This window comes from Bos mutus, chromosome 10 (genome assembly GCF_027580195.1).
Source record: "Bos mutus isolate GX-2022 chromosome 10, NWIPB_WYAK_1.1, whole genome shotgun sequence".
In the NCBI taxonomy this organism is placed as follows: Eukaryota; Metazoa; Chordata; class Mammalia; order Artiodactyla; family Bovidae; genus Bos; species Bos mutus.
In genome coordinates this window covers 2029664-2053698 of record NC_091626.1, presented here as the reverse complement: position 1 = coordinate 2053698, position 24035 = coordinate 2029664, and the positions used below count along the sequence as shown (strand labels likewise).

The following is a 24035-nucleotide window of genomic DNA, read 5'->3' as shown; positions in this document are numbered from 1 at the left end:
CTGTGAAGCCGTCTGGACCTGGGCTTTTGTTTGCTGGAAGATTTCTGATTACAGTTTCAATTTCCGTGCTTGTGATGGGTCTGTTAAGATTTTCTATTTCTTCCTGGTTCAGTTTTGGAGAGTTGTACTTTTCTAAGAATTTGTCCATTTCTTCCACGTTGTACATTTTACTGGCATGTAATTGCTGATAGTAGTCTCTTATGATCCTTTGTATTTGTGTTATCTGTTGTGATCTCTCCATTTTCATTTCTAATTTTATTGATTTGATTTTTCTCCCTTTGTTTCTTGATGAGTCTGGCTAATGGTTTGTCAATTTTATTTATCCTTTCAAAGAACCAGCTTTTGGCTTTGTTGATTTTTACTACGGTCGCCTTTGTTTTTTTTGCATGTTCATGGATTGGAAGAATCAATATAGTGAAAATGAGTATACTACCCAAAGCAATCTATAGATTCAATGCAATCCCTATCAAGCTACCAACAGTATTTTTCACAGAGCTAGAACAAATAAATTCACAATCTGTATGGAAATACAAAAAACCTCGAATAGCCAAAGCAATCTTGAGAAAGAAGAATGGAACTGGAGGAATCAACCTGCCTGACTTCAGGCTCTACTACAAAGCCACAGTCATCAAGACAGTATGGTACTGGCACAAAGACAGAAACATAGATCAATGGAACAAAATAGAAAGCCCAAAGATAAACCCATGCACCTATGGACACCTTATCTTTGACAAAAGAGGCAAGAATATACAATGGAGAAAAGACAATCTCTTTAACAAGTGGTGCTGGGAAAACTGGTCAACCACTTGTAAAAGAATGAAACTAGAACACTTTCTAACATCATACACAAAAATAAACTCAAAATGGATTAAAGATCTAAACATAAGACCAGAAACTATAAAACTCTTAAGAGAACATAGGCAAAACACTCTCCGACATACATCACAGCAGGATCCTCTATGACCCACCTCCCAGAATATTGGAAATAAAAGCAAAAATAAACAAATGGGACCTAATTAAAATTAAAAGCTTCTGCACAACAAAAGAAACTATAAGCAAGGTGAAAAGACAGCCTTCAGAATGGGAGAAAATAATAGCAAATGAAGCAACTGACAAACAACTAATCTCAAAAATATACAAACAACTCCTGCAGCTCAATTCCAGAAAAATGAACGACCCAATCAAAAAATGGGCTAACGAACTAAATAGACATTTCTCCAGAGAAGACATACAGATGGCTAACAAACACATGAAAAGATGCTCAACATCACTCATTATCAGAGAAATCCAAATCAAAACCACAATGAGGTACATTTCACGCCAGTCAGAATGGCTGCGATCCAAAAGTCTACAAGTAATAAATGCTGGAGAGGGTGTGGAGAAAAGGGAACCCTCTTACACTGTTGGTGGGAATGCAAACTAGTACAGCCACTATGGAGAACAGTGTGGAGATTCCTTAAAAAACTGGAAATAGAACTGCTATACGACTCAGCAATCCCACTGCTAGGCATACACACAGAGGAAACCAGAATTGAAAGAGATACGTGTACCCCAATGTTCATCACAGCACTGTTTATAATAGCCAGGACATGGAAGCAACCTAGATGTTCATCAGCAGATGAATGGATAAGAAAGCTGTGGTACATATACAAAATGAAGTATTACTCAGCCATTAAAAAGAATACATTTGAATCAGTTCTAATGAGGTGGATGAAACCGGAGCCTATTATACAGAGTGAAGTAAGCCAGAAAAAACACCACCAATACAGTATACTAACACATACATATGGAATTTAGAAAGATGGTAACAACAACCCTGCATGCGAGACAGCAAAAGAGACACAGATGTATAGAACAGTCTTTTGGACTCTGTGGGAGAGGGAGTGGGGGATGATTTGGGAGAATGGTATTAAAACATATATAATATCATATAAGAAACAAATCGCCAGTCCAGGTTTGATGCAGGATACAGGAAGCTTGGGGCTGGTGCACTGGGATGACCCAGAGGGATGGTATGGGGAGGGAGGTGGGAGGGGGGTTCAGGATGGGGAACACGTGTACACCTGTGGCAGATTCATGTTGATGTATGGCAAAACCAATACAATATTGTGAAGTAAAAAAAATGAAATAAATAAATAAATAAAAATCAATAGGCTCAATTAAATAACATCTTATAAATATATAAACCAAAATATTTTACAAATATTCAACAAATATAAGTAGCTCTATCATGGCTGAAAACTTACACAAGGCTCAATCAAAGTGAGGTCAAAGAACCAAAACCAAGTACCAATTTTCAGAGCATTCAGAATAGTCAACTCTGATTTATACTCCAAATGTACTTTCAGAAAATATATTAATAAACTTGCAAAGACTGAAAACAAAACAAAAACTGCTCCAGCTTACTGCCTGGATACAATTTCCAGGTGACAATACAGGAAGGGAAACACAAACGGAATCCAATGGTCTCACTGAACTTACAGTTTAGAGGCCACATTAACTAGGTTTTGCATGGCAGTGTACCAGATAGACGGAGAAGGCAATGGCAACCCACTCCAGTACTCTTGCCTGGAAAATCCCATGGATGGAGGAGCCTGGTAGGCTCCAGTCCATGGGGTCGCTAAGAGTTGGACACGACTGGGCGACTTCACTTTTACTTTTCACTTTCATGCATTGGAGGAGGAAATGGCAACCCACTCCAGTGTTCTTGCCTGGAGAATCCCAGGGACGGTGGGGCCTGGTGGGCTGCCGTCTATGGAGTCGCACAGAGTCGGACACGACTGAAGCGACTTAGCAGCAGCAGCAGCAGCACCAGATAGAAGGGAGCTGCATGGGAAGAGAACAGGGGACTACAGAAGGGGTCCTCACAAGGTTCTGGCTAAGTAAAGACCTGAACATAGTAAGAAACAATGACCTGAAGCAAGGAAAAATTCAAAGTAAAATAGTTCTTAGAGCTCACACATGGTTGGGAATATTTCATCTTTTTCCCAGACAGAATGCAAAGAACGTGTAAAACCTAGCATATCAGCCCATGGAAATCATACCTTAGTACTGGAAATAAATTAGGACCAGAATAAAAACTGCCCTGTGCCCAGACCCAGCCTAACACAGCTTAAAAGTAAGTCCTGGAAGGATTACACTGATTGTAACTATCTTAACTGTGTATCAGAACAATGTCTAACACTATTTAAATGAATAAAACAAAAATCTCGCATCCAAACAAAATTTTAAGGAATGCAAACAAACAGGACTATGACCACAACCAGGGAAAAAATTAATCAACAGGAAAAAATTGAGATATGACAGATGATGAAATTAGGAGACAAGAATTTAAAGAAGCTCTTCTCAATACATGGCACTATGTTTAAGAAGGTAGAAGAAACATAAATATGATGAGAGGAGAAATAGAAGGTATTTTTTTTTAGAGACTCCAAGGAAGGTCTGGAGATGAAAATAAAGTATTTGGAGGAAAAGTACACTAGAAAGAATGCATATCAGATTAGACACTACAAACAAAAAATCAATGAACTTAAAGATGCAGCAATGGAAACAATCTCAAATGAAGAGACAAAAATAACTGAAAAAAACGAAGAGAGTATCAGTGACCTGTGGAACAATATCCAATAGTATTACATTTGTATATCTAGAATTCTAGAAAAGAAGTGGGGAAGAGGTGAGATATAAAAAATACATGGTATTAAATTTCCCAAAATCAATGGCAACTATACATACACAGATTAAGGAAGAAATATAAAGAGGACCAGGCCAAGTCATATAAAAATCAAATTGCCAAAAATCAGTGATAAAAAGAAAATCTTAAAAGCAGCTAGGCAAAAAAGGACAAATGATATATGGAGAAAGAAAGATAAGAATGATAGTAGACGTCCCATCAGAAACTATATAAACTACTAATGTGAAAGTGAAAGTCACTCAGTCCTGTCCAGCTCTTTGCAACCCCATGCTGGAATGGGTAGACTTTCCCTTCTCCAGGGGATCTTCCCAATCCAGGGATTGAACCCAGGTCTCCCGCATTGCAGGTGGATTCTTTACCAGCTGAGCCACAAGGGAATCCCAAGAATACTAGAGTGGGTAGCCAATCCCTTCTCCAGTGGATCTTCCTGATCCAGAAATCAAAGCAGGGTCTCCTGCATTGCAGGCGGATTCTTTACCAACTGAGCTATCAGGGAAGCCCATATGATAGTATTATAGTAATGAAAGAAAATCATCTGTCAACCTAGAATTATATACACAGTAAAAATATCTTTCAAAAACAAAAGTGAAAAAAAATTTTTACACAAAAGCTAAAATAATTCATTTCCTGCAGATCTGTACCTAAAGAAATGTTAAAAGAAGGTTTTCAGGCAGAAGTATATGATCCAAGATAGAAATTCATGTCAACACAAAAGAATAAAAAGCACAGGAAATGTTAGACATTGAGTAAATATAAAAGACATTTTCTTGACTTTTGATAAAAAGGTAATTGACTGTGTAAAACAAAAACTAATATATTCTGACATTTGTACCATGTAGAAATAAAATGTAAGAAACCAATATCAACAAAGGACTGAAGGGTAATATAAGCATACTGTTGCAAGGTCCTCAAACTATAACTGAAAGGGCATAATACTGATTCAAGATACATTAGGTGTCAGGGAACATTTAACAGGAGGATTCCTGCATGCCGTTTTCTATTTCTCAAGGATTCTCTGTTCCTTATCAGTTCCTATTCCAAGAATGAGTAAAGCTGCACACAGTTCTCAGGACTCAGGTCATGAGATGAGACAGGCAATGACTCTTTTCAGTGTCAGAGACCTTGTATGTATTAGACTATCCATATTGTGGCTATTGATAAAATTTCATCCTGTATAATAGCTGAGTAATCATCTTACTAAAGATATATAAGCCTGCCTTTCTGATAATAAAGCACCTTTGCTCCATCAGAGCTTGGGTCCCCGTGTCTTTCTTTCTCTCTCTCTCTCTCCCCTCGGCTAATTCTCTGGAGCGCAGAAACCTGTCTTGCTCACTCTCCTTCCCGGGCTTCTACGACTCTCTCGAGAAGGCGCCCTGTACCTTCACCTCCCCCTCGAGAGGGCACCCAGTGCCTTCATGAGAGACGCAAGTCCTGTGTCAAGGACTTTATTGGTTCTCTGCGTAAACCAGGGAGTATCAGCCTCTTTCTCTCTTTCACTTTTCTTATTGTCGCCTCTGGACCACCAGGTCCCGGTCCATTAAAAGACCCCAACAATTAGGAAAAGGTAAAAATGACTTAAGTAGTGACTTCCATCAAGCACTTAAGGAAGAAATAATATTAAGCCTATACATCTCTTTCAAAAAATTGAAGTTAAAGGACCACTTCCCCACTAACTATAAAATAACCACACAACCCTGATACCAAAATCATACAAAGATAACTAGAGAATAACATCCCTCATAAACAAAGATCCCTCATTTAATAAAATTTTTGATGGAACAAAATCAAATCCAGCAATATTTTAAAAGGGTAATACATCATGACCAAGAGAGGTATAGCATGCAAAGAGTTCCAACTATAAAATCTCTAGAAGAAAGCACAGCAGAAAATCTCTGGAATCTTTGATTAGGCAAGGGCTTCTTAGGACACAAAATAAATGAACTGTAATAGAAAATACAGATGAAATAGAAAAAATAAATTAAATGGACTTCCATCAAAATTAAAAGCATTTTTCTTTAAAAGATAACTGAATTACTTTGATGTACACCTGAAACTAACACAATATTATAAACCAACTATACTCTAATATAAAATAAAAATTAAAAATAAATAAGTAACAAGGACACATTGTATAGAACAAGAAAATATAACCATTATTTTGTAACAATTTTAAAGGGAGTATGATCCATAAAAATACTGAATCATTATGTTGTACACCTAAAACTAATATGATATTGTAAATCAAGTATACCTCAATAAAAAAGTAAAAACTAAAAAAAGTTAAAAACACTCGTAAATAAATAAAGTGATGGTTACATGAGGACAAAAAAAGACACCATTAATAAAATGTAAATGCAAGCACAGACTATTGAAAAAAGTGTTTACAACACAGATAATTAAAACTTGTATAGAGAACTCTTACAAGTAAATAAAAAACAGACAACCAATAAACAATCTAAAAAAGTTAAAAACTAAAAAAAGCATGTGAAATGATGGTCAATATAATACTTAATCATTGGGAAAATGCAAGTTAAAACTACAATGGAGTATCACTATACACCTAAATAGCTAAAATTAAGAGTCTAGTAATGTCAAGTACTGTTAAGAATATTGAGCAAATGGAATCCTCATAGATTATTGAAGGGGACAGAGAAAAGTGCAGCTATTTTGGAAAACAGTTGAGTAGTTTCTTGTAAAGTTACACTTAACACACAACCCAACAAACATACTCATGGGTATGTACCCAAGATCAGAAAACATATCTGTACATAAAGATTTGTACCTGAATATTATTCATAATAGTCAAAAAGTAGAAACAATCCAAAAGTCCATGAATGGTGAATAGATAAACATATTGTGATACATCTGGAATCAAGATTGCCAGGAGAAATATCAATAACCTCAGATATGTAGATGACATCACCCTTTTGGTACAAAGCGAAGAACTTAAGAGCCTCTTGATAAAAACGAAAGAGGAGAGTGAAAAGTTGGCTTAAAACTCAACATTCAGAAAACTAAGATCATGGCATCCGGTCTCATCACTTCATGGTAAATTAATGGGGAAACAATGGAAACAGTGACAGACTTTATTTTTTTGGGCTCCAAAATCACTGCAGATGGTGACTGCAGGCATGAAATTAAAAGATGTTTGTTCCTTGGAAAAAAATTTATGACCAACTTAGACAGCATATTAAAAAGCAGAAACACTGCTTTGCCAACAAAGGTCCGTCTAGTCAATACTGTGGTTTTTCCAGTCATCATGTATGGATGTGAGAGTTGGACTATGAAGGAAGCTGATTACTGAAGAATTGATGCTTTTGAACTGTGAAGTTGGAGAAGACTCTTGAGAGTCCCTTGGACTGCAAGGCGATCCAACCAGTCCATTCTAAAGGAGATATGAGTGACCTGTGGTGGTCCTGGGTGTTCATTGGAAGGACTGATGCTGAAACTGAAACTCCAATACTTTGGCCACCTGATGTGAAGAACTGACTCATTTGAAAAGACCCTGATGTTGGGACAGATTGAGGGCAGAAGGAGAAGGGGACAACAGAGGATGAGACGGTTGGATAGCATGAACTCAGGGGACATGAGTTTGGGTAAACTCCGGGAGTTAGTGATGGACAGGGAGGCCTGGTGTCACAAAGAGTCAGACATGACTGAGTGACTGAACTGAACTGAACAGGATATACCCACACAATAGAATACTTACTATCCAGCAATAACAAGTAATAAAATAATAATATAATAATTATAAAATAATAATAATATATAACTAATATATATAATTACATTAATCTTCCACTTATATTATCTTCCACTTGCATAATTAATATATTATTATATTATATCTTATTTATATAACATTTATATATTTATATATATTACTTATTTATATATGATATATTTTATTTTTATATTATATATTACATATTATATACTATGTATTCCTATATATTTATATTCATATATAAAATATATAATATATTGTTCATATTATAATATATATCATATAATCAATATAATTATAATATATCATGATATACATAATATTAATATAATATAATATAAATATTAATGTTTATTATATGATAGTATAAAATATTATCAATATAATTTAATTAAATCAAATATAATTAAATTAAATTAAATATAATTTAATATATATTATATATAATATATATATGATTTTATATAATATATATAATTTATATAAAATACAATACAATATAAATTAAATATAATTTAATTTATAATATTAATATTGTAGTAATACTAATATAATACATATATAACTATAATTATAATACAGTTATTTAATTATGACATAATATTATGTAATAATATATTATATATATATTATATTAATATTATATATTTTATATCTAACTAATAATATAATAAACTCAATTATAATTCAATTTCAAAAGTCAAATAAGCCAGTCACAAAAAGTTATATACATTTCATTTACAGGAAGTTCCAAAAAAGGGTAAAACTTTAAGAACAAAGAGCAGTTTAGTGGTTACCAGAATCCAGGGGTAATGGGACTGCTCTCCATGAGACGCAGTACAGTTCATGATTGCATACACTTGTCAAAATTCACTGAATTGAACAGTTTAAATTGGTGAATTTTATCATGTAAATTATGCTGTAATAAAGGCACTTAAAAACAAAAATACTCTTAAAGCCTAAGAATATAAATCTGCAAAAACATTTCTTTTCCTCTTATTTAACAATAGTATTTTAGCAGACATTTTCACCAGAACTACATCACATAGCTAAAAGACACTAACCAAATACTTATTCAGGTATTATTATTAATATTAATAAATATTAATAAATTAAAATTATTCTAAATAGTTGAAATCATTTATATCACAAACTTTTTAAAAGATACATAGTTCTCAATTCTTTATCAACATTTCCTAACCCCATCTAGTGTTGTATTTTTAATATAACCACTGAATTGAAGAAATCAAGTAAGAATGAAAAAAATAATTGTTTTCAATTTTGAAAGTATGAATCAAAATTAATTTAAGAAATTCCTCTTGTCATTTGTATTTAACAAAAGAAAGGTTCTAAAGATACAGAAAAGGAATCATGAACTGCTTAGCCACATGCCATCAGGGAATGATCTACTACTATGAAAACTTCCCTGGATGATACCGACCAAAAATATCTGGCAAGCAGGGGAAACTAAAAAATTTACTGTTTGCAAACTTTTATTTGTAACTAGAACAGAGGCCAGGATTAGTGATTTAAAAGCAGAATTATTTATAATTTTGTTTAAATATGTAACATCAGATGTGCTACAAATCCCTGATACTCTACCTTTGCTGAGGATGGAGGAGAAGGACTAGCACAAGGACTTGGATAATTACTGCTGTCTGTAGATTTCACAGAAGATTGATCTGACCGGTCCTCAGTGCTTCGTTTAGGATGCAAAATTCCTCTATCTTTATACTTCTGAGGTTGGTGTAGTACTGGAGCTGGAGATTTCATCAATACTCTTGAATGAAAAGGAGGAAGCAAAGATCAGTTACACATAAGATCATAATACAAAGCAGACCCCATTTCAAACCAAAGTTCAATGATTCTGTGATTTATGGAATAGTATTTTAAAAGGCAATTTCATTCTTCTATTACATTTAGAAGAAAGGGTTGTACTATTAGGGTACACTTACAAAGATAACATTTTTTTAAAACAATACAAAAATACATTAAAAACAACCTATAAAAATTTTTAATTTAGATATCCAAGTATTATTTCCCTTACAAAACTCCTAACCTCTTTTATGACGGTCTAGAAGAAATCCTAAACAATTATAATGTCATATATTGATGCCTAATGTCTTTTAACATTTTAAAATTATTTAAATACCTCTATGCTAATGGCCTTTACTAGAAAATCACCTACTCTACCTCTCTTCCATTTGCATATATCTTAAAACCAAACAGATTTCAAAAGCATACTAAAAATTACAGCATGGCAAAATGGAAATAATACTGCAATAGAGTCAGGAGAGAGGATTTTCAGACAGAACTAAATTTACAACTAATGAGGTAGGTGATCCTGGGCAAGTCTTTTAATTTATCTGAGTTTTAATATCCTTAGCTATTAAATAAAGGGATTAAACTAGATAAATGCCAAGATTCTTCTGTTTTAAAATTCTATGAATAAATGCAGCAAAAATGGCAGTCAAGAATTTTATAATTTTTTTTAAAAGTATACATCTCAGTGGAAAACCAGACATTAAAAAACAAAGAAGACATTAAGTACTTCCTAAAGCAGTATAATATAAAGTTCATAGCATTACCTATAAAATATTCTTTCCAAAAGAAAAAAAAAATGTTCTTGCCAAAATACTGGATCTAATCAAGCCTTGAGAGCTAACCACATCCATGAAATATGCAGGATATAGCAATAAAAAGAGACATATCCAGAATGTGGTACATCTCATAATACCACTGACCTAGTTCCCTAAGAAAAGTCAACAAAGGAGCTCTAGATCACAAGAGATTCAAGAAACAAGACACCCTAATACAGTGCATGAGTGAGTCCTCCCTGAATGCTGTTTCAAATAAACATAGTTTGAGAATTGGGGAAATGATTATTATATTAGGACTGATTATTGGATTTTGATTGTATAGGAAAAATGCCTCTTTTTTAAGAGATTCAAATCTAAATACAGAGGAGTAAAATGACATGATGTGAGAGACTGATTTTTAAATCTGTGAACAAAAAAAAAAAAAAGCAAGAAAAAAATAATTGGGTAGATATAGCAAATAGGTGAAAATCGTCAGAGGATAAGATGGCTGGATGGCATCACCGATGCAATGGACATGAACTTGGGCAAACTTCAGAGGAGATGGTGGGGGACAGAGAGGCATGGAATACTGCAGTCCATGGGGTCACAAAAAGTTGGACACAGCTGGGAGACTGAACAACAATCATTTACTTTGCTGTGTTTATATATAATAAATAAACAAAACATAAAAAAATAAGTCATAAACAGTTCATAAACTTCCATGAGCCTTGCAATTATAATTACTCTGCCTTCAAAATAAGTTAAAATAGCTTATCCCCACATTTTGCTTCTCTTTCAATAAATATCTTGGATTCAATATTTCTTTCACAAATAAAACAGCTAAAGCCTAAAAATGCTAACAAAAATATATAATGAATAAACGTGAATAATTATTAAGAACTTGATGAATATAATAAACCAACTTTTCAGGGCTTTTGTCTTTAAGAATTAAAATTCAATGAATTATCAAGTTATACCTCTAAAATCCCATCATTCTTACCCTGGCAGATTATTTACCTGAAAACTAGGTAATAGAACTTAATTGAGGGTAATATCTTATTAAAATAAAAATGATACTTCCAATAGAACTAAATGCCTACTTTTGCAGTTTCCAATTTGATCTTTGACTCTCTGCTCTATTCTAGCTTTTCTCTCTTCCTCCCCAAATTTTGGCTCCCCCTCAAATTTCATGCATGTAGAAACAAAGCATTTGTATAAACCCTTCCACCTACATTTTCATTTAAGAGAATCAAAGAATTCTAATTCAGTTATACCTCATTTTTATTATAGAAAAGATGTTTATTCTTTGTAAGCAAATTATTATGTAAAAAACAACAACTTAAAAACACTGGTTTAATTTTAACATGGGATATGGGCATTTTCCATGTTTTAATAGTTTCTTAAACTTTTTAAAATAACTTTAATAAAATGTTTTTATTAAAAGAAATTATCTGATCTATATTTTGCCATCCTAGTGTGAAAACTCTAACTATAAATACCTTTTCTTCAAGAAGCAATTCCAGAAAGATTATAAGGAAAGATTATTCTCCATTCAAAAATACATCTTCAGAAGAGTCCTTAATCTATTCCTCACCAAGCTACATCAGTTTCAGGCCTTGTCTATTAAAACTACAAAGTCTAAAAGTATATGAAATTCTTTATCTCACTGTTCAAAAGATAAAAGAATAAAGAAAGCAAGGCTACAACCTATAAGGAAAGGAAAATGGCAGATATTGGTATCACAGGAGAAAAAATGAATTTATAAGATAATCAGTTTCTAAAGCATAACTAATATTATACTTTATTATAATTGTGATTTTCTCCTGTATTTCTAATTTTTTTTAATGAGTATACATTACTTTTATAAAGAAAACAGGAAAATTTTCCTCATAAATGTATGTGTATAGTATGTATGTATATGTATATAAACACATGTGTGTATAAATAGTCCCTCTGAATATATATATTTTTTACAGAGGAGTCTATAAATAAGTCTACCACATAATTTCTATGCAAATGTATTCACATATTCGAAATAACCCTTGTTCAAGGAAATTTTTCAAAAAATCTTTTAAAAAAGAGGAGTATCTAAGCAGAAAATGTATTTTTTACTATTTTCTTTTTTGCTTGGCAGTATCTACATCAGAGAAAATGGTTTAGGGACACACATTATTGTAAGCAATTGGTTGAATTATTCCTAAAATGTTATATATGAAAAACTTGGAAACCATCATGTATTATTCCTTTTTACTGAAGTCTTAACTGATAACACGCCTTTATGCTTCATTCAAATAAGTAAAATCTGACCAAAAGATAGTAGGTACTAAATATTCCACCTGATCCTTGAAAAATAATAAGCATCACATATCTTTTATGCTTCCATTATTTCTATTTTCAATTTTTAACAATGAAATAATATTCTTAGCACAGAGATAATATCTACTATATTGTTCAAACTAGCATTCCAGGCAAGAATGTTGTCTCTATTATCCATTCTATCAGGGTAAAAAAAAAAAAAAATTAACTGATATAAAGAAACACAAATTGGGTTCTAACAAACATTTTTACAACCAGAAATATTTCTAAATCATGGCCAACCATTCACTATAAATACAACATTACCAAATACATTTTGGAAAAATGATTCAATATAAGAGCTCTCAATAATCATATATTAAAAAATTCACATCTAATTGCCAAATGATAGAAATGATAAAAGAATTTAGCTAAATTGTAAGAAATTTTGCCAAGACAGTAAATTTACTTTTTTAATATATGTATTCCTCTATTCAACAAAATGTAACCTTTCTGAAGAGATTTGTTTTTCATTTGTTATACATTGCTATATGCCTCACACCAAGAACACTAAGCATTTAATATGTCCCTGTATGAACAAATGAATAAAGTACTTTTCTGTACAAAAACCAGTCAGTTTTATTAATATCTAGGTAAGACTTGGAAGGAGACAGTTCTTCTAAATGGCCATAGCCAACACTTTTTGCTGTATCTAGGAAAGATATAACTTGACATATATGAATTAAAATGCATCATAAAAAATGCTGTTATCTTTTTCATAGACCCTAAATTTGTAAATTCTGAAAATTAAACATTTTGAGCTTTTCCTGACAAAAAAAAAAATTCCTTTTTAAATAATTCAAGACCCCAGGAGCTTGAAATTCTTCGTATTATCTAACACTTAAAAGAATTATGTTTTAAAAGTAATAAATTCTTCCCATTTTATTGTAACCTTTTTGCATATCTCAGATTATAAGAAAGTAATTTTTAAATATTATAAAAGCATGTGATTCTATGATAAATAACTATTTCCTAGAGAAAATATCTCATTTTAATAAAATGCTATAAATTTACCTTTCTGCAGTAGTAGACTCATCAGAAAATTCAGTATCTGCTGAACTTTTTCTACTATTATTTGACCTCCAAGACGATGCCAAAGGAAGTTCTTCTGAAGACATAGGTCTTGGCCTTTGGCCAATCCCAGATGGCTGCTGTAAGCCTGCAGATTGTTCTTCAGTGCTTAAAACAGCTATAATTGCTCTTATAGTAGCTTCATCAACTTGAGACCAAGGTTTGGATGGAGCTCTCATTCGACGTAAAAATAAGCTGTGCCACTTCTGTCTAAGTTGCAGCAATAAACTGGCTGCCTGTAATAAAATAGCTTTTTTTCAGTTCAAATGAAAGTGAAAGTCACTCAGTTGTGTCCAACTCTTTGGGACCCCACAGACTATACAGTCCATGGAATTCTCCAGGCCAGAATACTGGAATAGGTAGCCTTTCCCTTCTCCAGAGGATCTTCCCAACCAAGGGAATGAACCCAGGTCTCCCGCATTGTGGGCAGATTCTTTACCAGCTGAGCCACAAGGGAAGCCCAAGAATACTGGAGTGGGTAGCCTATCCCTTCTCCAGTGGATCTTCCCGACACAGGAATAGAACCAGGGTCTCCTGCATTGCAGGCAGGTTCTTTACCAACTGAGCTATCAGGGAAGCCCTCAGTTCAAATAGGTAACAGCAAAATACGTACCACACTTGCAAGACAATTATTTATTAGTCTGAAATTGTTTCCAAGGAACACATTTCACATTTTATATATTTTATTATCAATTTCATTCATTTTGTTGCATGAAAAAAATAAAATTTCTTTACCATTTTGAGGCACTAGAGACACAAAATCAAGTTATACAGTCCAATGAGAGAGAAAGAAAAACAGTGTGTGGTAAGGTGTGATTAATACTGGAAAAGTAACAGCAGGGTAAATAAAGAAAAAATACATTTAATTTCACTCATACTTTATTTTACTGCCAAATGATGATGTCCAGAAACCAGCTGAATTCATACAGAGAAAATCCTAAGCTAGAGATACAGATAAGATGGGCCTAGAAGTTATCAATGTATAAATGATTACTAAATCTACATGCAGAGGTGAGGCCCCTAGAAACTGCAGAGACAGTGTACGGTAAAGAACATACTACTGGTGAACATCCAACATTTAAGGTACAAGCACATACAAGAGAGTACATGAAAGAACCTAAGAAGGAACAGCCTCTCTAGATAGAAGAATCAGCAAAGAGTAGTATTATAGAAACTAGTGACAAAGAAGTTGGACAGGGTTGAGGAAGGAAAATGGGGAAGGAATGGGCAATAGTGTTAACTATGAGAGAAAGGCCACATTTATCAACAACAGCAGTCTGGCTGTGACAACATGGAGGAGACAGCATCAACCATGACAAGTACAGTTTCAGTGAAGGGAAAAATTGATGGGAATGGAAATGAGACTGCAGTAGGTTGAAGTGATGAAGGAATGCATGTAAAAAAGTAAGCTCTAGCCAGTATCAACTTTTGACAGTTCGTATTGTCCCCTAAAAGGATATAAAATGATCTTTAAAAGTAAAGATAGAATTAAGGGAAGGCTTTGACCTATTATACAGAGTGAAGTAAGCCAGAAAGAAAAACACCAATACAGTGTACTAACACATATATATGGAATTTAGAAAGATGGTAACAATAACTCTGTATATGAGACAGCAAAAGAGACACTGATGTATACAACAGTCTTATGGACTCTGTGGGAGAGGGAGAGGGTGGGAAGATTTGGGAGAACGGCACTGAAACATGTATAATATCATGTATGAAATGAGTCGCCAATCCAGGTTCGATGCACTATACTGGATTCTTGGGGCTGGTGCACTGGGACGATCCAGAGGGATGGTATGGGGAGGGAGGAGGGAGCAGGGTTCAGGATGGGGAACACATGTATACCTGTGGCAGACTCATTTCGACATTTGGCAAAACCAATACAATATTGTAAAGTTTAAAAATAAAATAAAATTTAAAAAAAAAAAAAAAAATTTTAATCTGATAACAAACATTCATCTTTCCTACTTGAGAGATACATGTAAAGAGAAAACAGAATGACCTCATATCTTTCCCTTTAAACAGAGTTATATAAAATAAAAGAATTTCTTGTGTCCCCAGCACTCAGTATTTTCTTATATGAACAAACATACTCAAATATCACCATGCTCAAATACTAAGTGACACCTAGGTTTTTCAAATCCTCTATAGCAGTAAACCACAACATGTCAGAGAATGTAACAGGGCCCTGTGAAAACTGAAAAACAAGGTGTATTCTATCCTCTCACACTAAGGGCTCAATTTTAAAGAGACAGTTTTCATCACACCGTGTATAGTTCATACAACTGAATGAAAAAAATCTATCACACTACTAGAAAGCAACTCACCTCTGGCTCCAGTTTGAAACTGAGCCACTCATCAAGTTTTAAAGTTGCCAGATTAGCAGTAGTCCTGTCTTCCATTTCACTATCACTACTGTCATTAGGAATACCATCCGCTGTCCAAACACGTATGGAAAGGAAAAGAAATTCACTTTTACTATCTAACATCACAGCAAAAAAAGTAAGCCAATACAGATACTCTGCATTTATACAAATCCTCCAGATATACTAACAATTTGTGTGGAGAGTTCTCTAAACACAGCAGGTCACAAATTAAAACTCAGCATCTGGCCATTCTTTATTTCTCTACTCAAATTCTAAATATCAGAATTTCTCAAATCTTTTTCTCAAATTTTTACATCCTCAATGACTAGCACAATAACTGACATAAATAAATATTTGCTAAAACACCAAATAACAAAAAATTGAAAATAATCAAAATATCCAACTATAAAGAAATATTTTAAATGCATTCTGTCACTTTAATGTGACAGAATATTTTCCAACCATTAATATGAAATATTAAAAATGCTTTCTATATTTTATATTTTGTGAAACAAAAATAGAATATAAAATAACAGTATGGGTGAAATACCTAAAATATTTAAACACACAGAAAAAATACATAATATTAAAAAGTGTCTGCATAAAGGTAGTAGGATTATGGGTAACATTTCTTTTAAACAATTACCTTTATTTATGGTAAACTATCATTTAAATTCAAGTGGAAGAAAAAACTAAACTTCCTATCAGCAAGATTAATCAAAAATGCACAAATCAATATCAAGCTACCTTAGAAATCAATTTCAAGAATAGTGGTATATTTTAATATTTTTTAATTCTTATTACATCAAAAGGGAGCTACTACCACATAAATTTCTGCAATTTCAAATTTTGTTTGGTTTAATAAGAAAAAAAAAAAAACAGTTTTCTCTCAAATAGATTTGTATTTCCATCATAATATATTTACCACGAAAAGATGAAGGTTCCTGAAGAGCATTACTTGCCAACCTAGCTGGTCCACAAAATACCAACACAGTGACAGGTGTCACTGCTGAACAGCATCTAATATTAGCTATCCTATGAGCTCTGGTCATTTCATCATAAATAAGCCAATCTGTGGGCAGTGCCTGGATTGCTGCAGTTTGACCGTTAGCTGGAGGAATCTATTAGGAAAATAAATTTTAAAACTGTTAACTGAATTTATCACTTAACTTACTGGTAATTCTTTTAAAATGTACAAAGTCCCTCAGCAAAATAGATGATGCATATATTACTACTCAAACAAGAATTAAAGCAAATCATTGCTCAGGTAGTTTGTACAAAGGTCCCTTAATACTTGACACATTACTTCTTTCGAGTCTATCAAAATTTTGTTCCAATGTTGAATTGTACATTTATAACTAATTAATTTTGCAAAGCATGTTGGTATTGAGAACATTTTTCATTGACTTTCAACTATTTATATTAGACAAGTTTTACCTCAAGACCAAAAAGCATTCAAAAAGTTTTACCTTTTTATATTGAGGCTGACTGAGAACTGAAGTGGGATGAAACCGTACTTTTTTCTCCTTTGGCCCTGCCAATACTACATTCTCTCTGTCCACATGAACTAAATGAGGATACATGCCTGCAACCAATGCAGCTTTAACAACAGCCCAATTCTCAGAATTTGTGTTAACATCTCGAATGTCACCACCACCTCTTGCTCTCACAAAACCTAGAAAGATGATAGAAACCACACCAACATTTTCTACTTCACAAGATACACTTTTAAATCTGTGGTTTTCACAAAAAAAATAATGTATAACTGATACAAGTTTAATGATTCAAATTTCACAATAATTCATAAAATTTCTTCTGAAAAGTTTAACATATAGAAGCAATGTTCTAAGAAAGTTTAGGTTTACTTAGACTAAAGTAAGCAGTAGATACACTGGGAAGTTGTGGACAAAAAAAAAAAAAACATACTCTTACAATAAAGTTCTCCATAAACAGCTATCAGAAGCATCCTAAAATCATACCTAAAAACCTAAAATACTCCGCTGAATGGTATTAATATCATGTTGGTTGTGATAGACACTAATCCTGGAAGTGAAGTCAAATAAATATAAAGTATTCTTGCTTGAATTTCAATAGTCCTTCATATTTCCCCATATTTGAAACAACTCTAAATCCTCTGGTTCATGCCTTATATCACTTTGGCACTTGAACTATTCTAGGAATCCAGGCTCAGGTACTTTTCTTCTATTTCCTCAAGATAAAATGTCACTCAAAAAGAAATTCAAAGAAACAATTCTAAAATGATATAGCAAAACTGGCATTCTCTTAAAAAAAAAATCAAGTGCCTTCATGTGCTTACTAGTTGTTATATGTTCCAAAAATATAAAGGACAGCATTCATATCAATCTACTTAATTTTTAGCAATTTCTCTTCCATAAAATTAATTATTTATTAATAGCAATAAAATATAACAAGTACCATACCTAAATCTATTTTCCCAAAAAATATATTATAAATTGTTTATTGCCAACATTATAAAATCATTCATCACCCACAGCTTCTATAATATCCTTTTTTTAATCAACAAACAAAAATTAATATCATGCAGAAGTCTACAAAGTTAATACAAAGAAGTTCATTAACAAAAGATATACAACATGATAATGTTATAAAGATAATGCAAGATGGCATTAGTTAACATAACAAGTACTATAAGGTATAGGCAGGGTACTCCCAGTAGTTGAAATAGGTTCTTTGGAGGAAAACTTTACCTGACGCTCTAAGTTGACCAAGCAACTGAGTTCTCATGCCTATGATTATTTCCATGGTAGCTTGTGAAAGAAAATTCTTTTCACAAAAGGCTCGTTCCCACCCATCACTTCGAGCTTTCTGCCATGCCTATAAAAATAAAATTACACAAAAGACACATCACTTCTCAGTTAGGAAGCAAAGTAACTGAAAATCATTATATTAACCACTCAAAGTCAATTCTTTTTCTAATTCTGTTACAAATAAAGAAAACAAGCAAACAAAAAAATACTCATAGATATAGAGAACAGATTGATGACTGCAAGAGGGGGGAGGTTAGGGGAGTGGAGGGTGGGTGAAACAAGCGAAGGGGATTAAATGGTACAGACTTAAAATTATAAAATAAATTGCCAGGAGCCATCTCCCGGCATATTGCATATTGAGTGCAGCACTTTCACAGCATCATCTTTCAGGATCTGGAATAGCTCAACTGGAATTCTATCACTGCCGGGAGCCATCGTGAGGAACTCCGCCCGTGGCAAAGGTCATGAGGAAGGAAGCTTGGCATACACAAAGGCGGGATCGAGCCTCAGGAGTCCCCCTGCAAATTCTAGAGCATCTACCCCCAAAACCAGAGTCTGCCTACTTTACTGCTTTGTGCTCTCACCTACACCTCTGACTTTACAGGGGGCTGTCCCCCACTACCTCTCTCTGAAAAAAAGAGTTAACTTACAGCTCCAGTCAATACAGTTTCTGGGTGTGATAGTGTTTCAACCTACAAACTCCTTTGGAAGTCCTCTAGCCTGCCTGAATAGGTTTTTCCGGCCACATGTGATTGCTCAGAGCCTCCCAAATGTGAGAGGCATGAGATGTTCTAAACTGTCTAAATACAGATTCCTTAGAGCAGTTAAAAGATTGATTAGAAATTGTATTGGTGAAGGGTTTTTCACTTGTTGAGCCAATGCTGCTAAGTCTCCATAACCCTTACCTGCTGTGTCCCTGGCAGTGTATTGATTAATATAATTGGTGTAAGTAGTAGCTTTAATGTTTGTAACCTGGGACCCTTGAGTTAATTCTTTTTCTTGTTATAGCCCACCACACCTTTGCTCTGTAGGAATGCAACCTTATCTAATGCTTTTGGAGGGTGGCGCTTGACCAATCACCTTTAGAGAAAAATAAGTTTTCTGAAGAAAGGGTCTTAAAATGTTAACAGGCCTCCAGGCCAGAAGATGATGCAAATCACCTAAACTTTTGCATATGATAAGTTTGCAGGAAGAAAGCCTGGCTTACTGCATGACTCTAGCCCTTCCCCCATTATCCTCTATGCATAACTTAAGGTATAAAAACTACTTTGGAAAATAAAGTGCAGGCCTTGTTCACCGAAACTTGGTCTCCCCATGTTACTCTTTCTCTCACCTTCTGGCTGAATTATTCAGCCTCTTTTCTCCACTGAATTTCCTCACTGAGCTATCCTTATTTCAGCCTCTTTTCTCCACTAAATTTTCTCACTGGGCTATCCTTATTTAACCACTCTTTATATCCTTAATTAAAGTTTAATTAAGCAATTGTTTCCTGATCCTCACCGACGCCGTCCCCGCTTTGAATTCCCTGGATCCACCGGGGCTGGACCCCGGCAATAAATAAGTCCTGGGGATGCAATGTACAGCATGGTCTATAGTTAATAACACTGTATGGTATATTGTAAAGTTTCTAAGAGAGTAATTTTTTTCATTTTTGACATGAACATTTATTTTTTAAGTAATTTTTATTGGAATATAGTTGATTTACAATTTGTGTTAGTTTCTCTGCACAGCAAAGTGAACCAGTTATGTACACAAATATCCACTCTTCTTTAGACTCTTCCCCTACAGGTCATTACAGAGTACTGAGTAGAGTTCGCCGTGCTGTACAGTAAGCTCTCAATAGCTATCTATTTTATTTATAGTAGTGTACACATGTCAATCTCAATCTCTCAATTTATCCCTCCCTCCTCCTTTTCCCTTCGGTAACCACAAGCTTGTTTTCAACATCTGTGACTCTATTTCTGTTTTGTAAATAAGTTCATCTGAGAGTAATTTTTGTTTTTTGGCTGCACCACACAGCATGTAGGATCTCAGTTCCCTGATGAGGGGTCAAACTTGCACCCCCTGCGCTAGAAGCACAGAGTCTTAACCACTGGACCACCAGGAAGTCCCCAAGAGTGACTTTCTATTGAGACATAATTGACTTACAACATTAGCTTTAGGTGCATAATATAATGATTCAATACATGTATATATTGTGAAATGATAACAATTTTAGTTAACAGACTAGAGGGTAGATCTTAAAAGTTCTTATCACAAGAAAAAAAATTTTAACAAGGAAAGGTAAGAAAGCCTTCTTAAGGGAACAACGCAAAGAAATAAAGGAAGACAACAGAATGGGGAAGACTAGAGATGGAGGAGCCTGATAGGCTGTAGTCCATGGGGTCCCTAAGAGTCAGACTCGACTGAGTGACTTCCCTTTCACTTTTCACTTTCATGCATTGGAGAAGGACATGGCAACCCACTCCAGTGTTCTTGCCTGGAGAATCCCAGGGACGGGGAGCCTGGTGGGCTTCCATCTACGGGGTCACATACAGTCGGACATGACTGAAGCAACTTAGCAGCAGCAGCAGCAGAGATCTCTTTAAGAAAACTGGAGATACCAAGGGAACATTTTATGCAAAGATAGGCACAATAGAGGACAAAAACGGAAAGGACCTAACAGAAGCAGAAGAGATTAAGAAAAGGTGACAAGAATACACAGAAGAACTGTACAATAAAGCTCTTAATGACCCAATAACCACAATGGTGTGGCCACTTACCTAGAGCCAGACATCCTAGAGTGTGAAGTCAAGTGGGCCATAGGAAGCATTACTATGAACAAAGCTAGGGGAGGTGATGGAATTCCAGGTGAGCTATTTAAAATCCTCAAAGATGATGCTGTGAAAGTGCTGCACTCACTACGTCAGCAAATTTGGATAACTCAGCAGTGGCCACAGGACTGGAAAAGATCAGTTTTCATTCCAATCCCAAAGAAAGGCAATGCCAAAGAATGTTTAAATTACTGTACAACTGCACTCATTTCACATGCCAGCAAGGTAATACTCAAAATCCTTCAAGCTAGGCTTCAGCAGTATGTGAAATAAGAACTTCCAGAGGTACAAACTGGATTTAGAAAAGGCAGAGGAACCAGAGATCAAATTGCCAACATATACTGGATCATAGAAAAAGCAAGTGAATTCCCATAAAACATCTACTTCTGCTTCATTGACTATGGTAAAACCTTTGTATGGATCACAACAAACTGTGTAATATTCTTACTGAGACGGAAATACAAGACACCATTACCTGCCTCCTGAGAAACCTGTATGCAGATCAAGAAGCAACAGTTAGAACTGGACAAGGAACAACTGACTGGTTCAAGACTGGGCAGAAGATTGTATACTGTTACCCCGCTTATTTAACTTATATGCAGAGTACATCGTTTGAAATACTGGGCTGGATGAAGCACAAGCTGGAATCAAGATTGCTGGGAGAAATACCAACAACCTCAGATATGCAGATGATACTACTTTAATGGCAGAAAGTGAAGAGGAACTAAAAAGCCTCTTGATGAAGGTAAAAGGAAAAAGCTGGCTTAAAACTCAATATTCAAAAAACAAAGATAATGGCATCCAGTCCTATCACTTCATGGTGAATAGATGGGGAAAGAGTGTCAGATTTCATTTTCTTGGGCTCCAAAATCACTGTGGATGGTGACTGCAGCCACGAAATTAAAAGATGCTTGCTCCTTGGAAGAATAGCTATGACAAACCTAAACAATGTATTAAAAAGAAGAGACATAACTTTACCAATGAAGGTCCACCTAGTCAAAGCTATGGTTTTTCCAGTAGTCATGTATGGATGTGAGATTTGGACTATAAAGAAGGCTGGGCGCTGAAGAATTGATGCTTTTGAACTGTGGTGTTGGAGAAGACTCCTGAGAGTCCCTTGGCCTGCAAGGAGATCTAACCAGTCAGTCCTAAAGGAGATCAGTCCTGGGTGTTCATTGGAAGGTCTGATGTTGAAGCTGAAGCGCCAGTACTTTGGCCACCTCATGCGAAGAGCTGACTCTAGAAAAGACCCTGATGCTGGGAAAGATTGAGGGCAAGAGGAGAAGGGGTAACAGCGGATGAGATGGTTGGATGGCATCACCCCACTCAATCGACATGAGTTTGAGCAAACTCCAGGAGACAGTGAAGGACAGAGAGGCCTGGCATGCTGCAGTCCATGGGATCACAAAGAGTCAGACACGACTTAGCAACTGAACAACAACATAGTGACGGATGTTAACTAGACTTACTGTAGTGATCATTTCACAATATATACAAATTCTGTCATTAGGCTCTACGCCTAAAACTAATATAATGTTATATCTCAACTATATCTAATTTTTTAAGAATAAATAATTTTAAAATAAAATCTAAGACTTTATAATCAAATAGAATTATTAGATAATTTATACTCAAATGCTATGATGCTATGAAAGCCACTGAGTTTATAAACTCCCAAGGAGAATGAAGTATCAGGTAACCTAAATACCCAGCTATGTAAAAATATTCACCTTTTTATAGATGTGCCTGCTAATTTTCCTCCACTAAAGTATGAGAGATTTCCAACTAAGCCATCATAATACCATTATTATCTAAGAATCCTGTCACTCCAGGCCTCTAAAAATAACCTTTATATCAACTTCCTACTCTGTGTGAGCATGGAAAGTGAGATTCCTAGAAATTACCTATATGTAGTATAGTAAAGCTTCTCTTTGAAAATGAGTTCTCTTGCTTCAGAATATAACTGAAAAGCTGGGTAAAAAAACAGACTAGATAGGAATTCTACTCCAAATCTTCCTCTGATTACAATATTGTCACTTAATATTATAATATACAGTATCTAATATACGCAATTAATAACAATGCATCAACCTCTGTTCAATAATGCCCACAAAAGAGCTTACAATTATTATTTTTTAATTGCAGTATCATTTCCTTTACTCAGGCTCACTATTCTTATCCTTTCTTTCCTATTTATCACTTTCCTCAATTTCTCACATTATCTTAAAATTTTTAAGTGATTTTTGGATTTTGCTTTATAAAATTAAATTCTTAATATACTTTCCTGAGTACACAAGAAAGAGATATACTCTAAAAAAAATCAATAAATAGATAATAAATTCAAAATAATTTTCTTCTGAGTTTTGTTCTATACACTTTGAATAACATACAGTTGTTTCTTAACTAAAATTTTACAGCATTTCTGAATAAGATATGATTAAAGATAAAGAATTTGAGCTTATTAAGAAATAAATATACATAAAAGTAAAAAAATATATATACACATATTTCCACAAGGAGACAGTTGAAAAAATGAAAGAAACTAGAGAAAAATATGATAATTTTAACATATTAGTAGTAGGAAGATATTCTTCTGCGCTATTAATAAAATGTGACTTTATAATGAAATAAAATTAATGGA

General features: G+C 34.1%; 1 protein-coding gene across 2 annotated transcripts in view; it reads right to left on the bottom strand.

Annotated features, from left to right (window-relative positions):
* The window catches only part of YTHDC2 (YTH N6-methyladenosine RNA binding protein C2), a 73677-nt gene that overhangs the window by 5352 nt on the left and 44290 nt on the right, over positions 1-24035 (bottom strand). For both annotated transcript variants that reach the window (XM_005902709.3, XM_070377190.1), the window contains 6 exons: positions 18522-18648; positions 17262-17467; positions 16718-16913; positions 15754-15863; positions 13367-13659; positions 9021-9198 (listed from right to left, as the gene is read on the bottom strand). In XM_005902709.3, the coding sequence (XP_005902771.1) occupies positions 9021-9198; positions 13367-13659; positions 15754-15863; positions 16718-16913; positions 17262-17467; positions 18522-18648 (1110 nt within the window). The remainder of the gene's footprint in view (positions 1-9020; positions 9199-13366; positions 13660-15753; positions 15864-16717; positions 16914-17261; positions 17468-18521; positions 18649-24035) is intronic.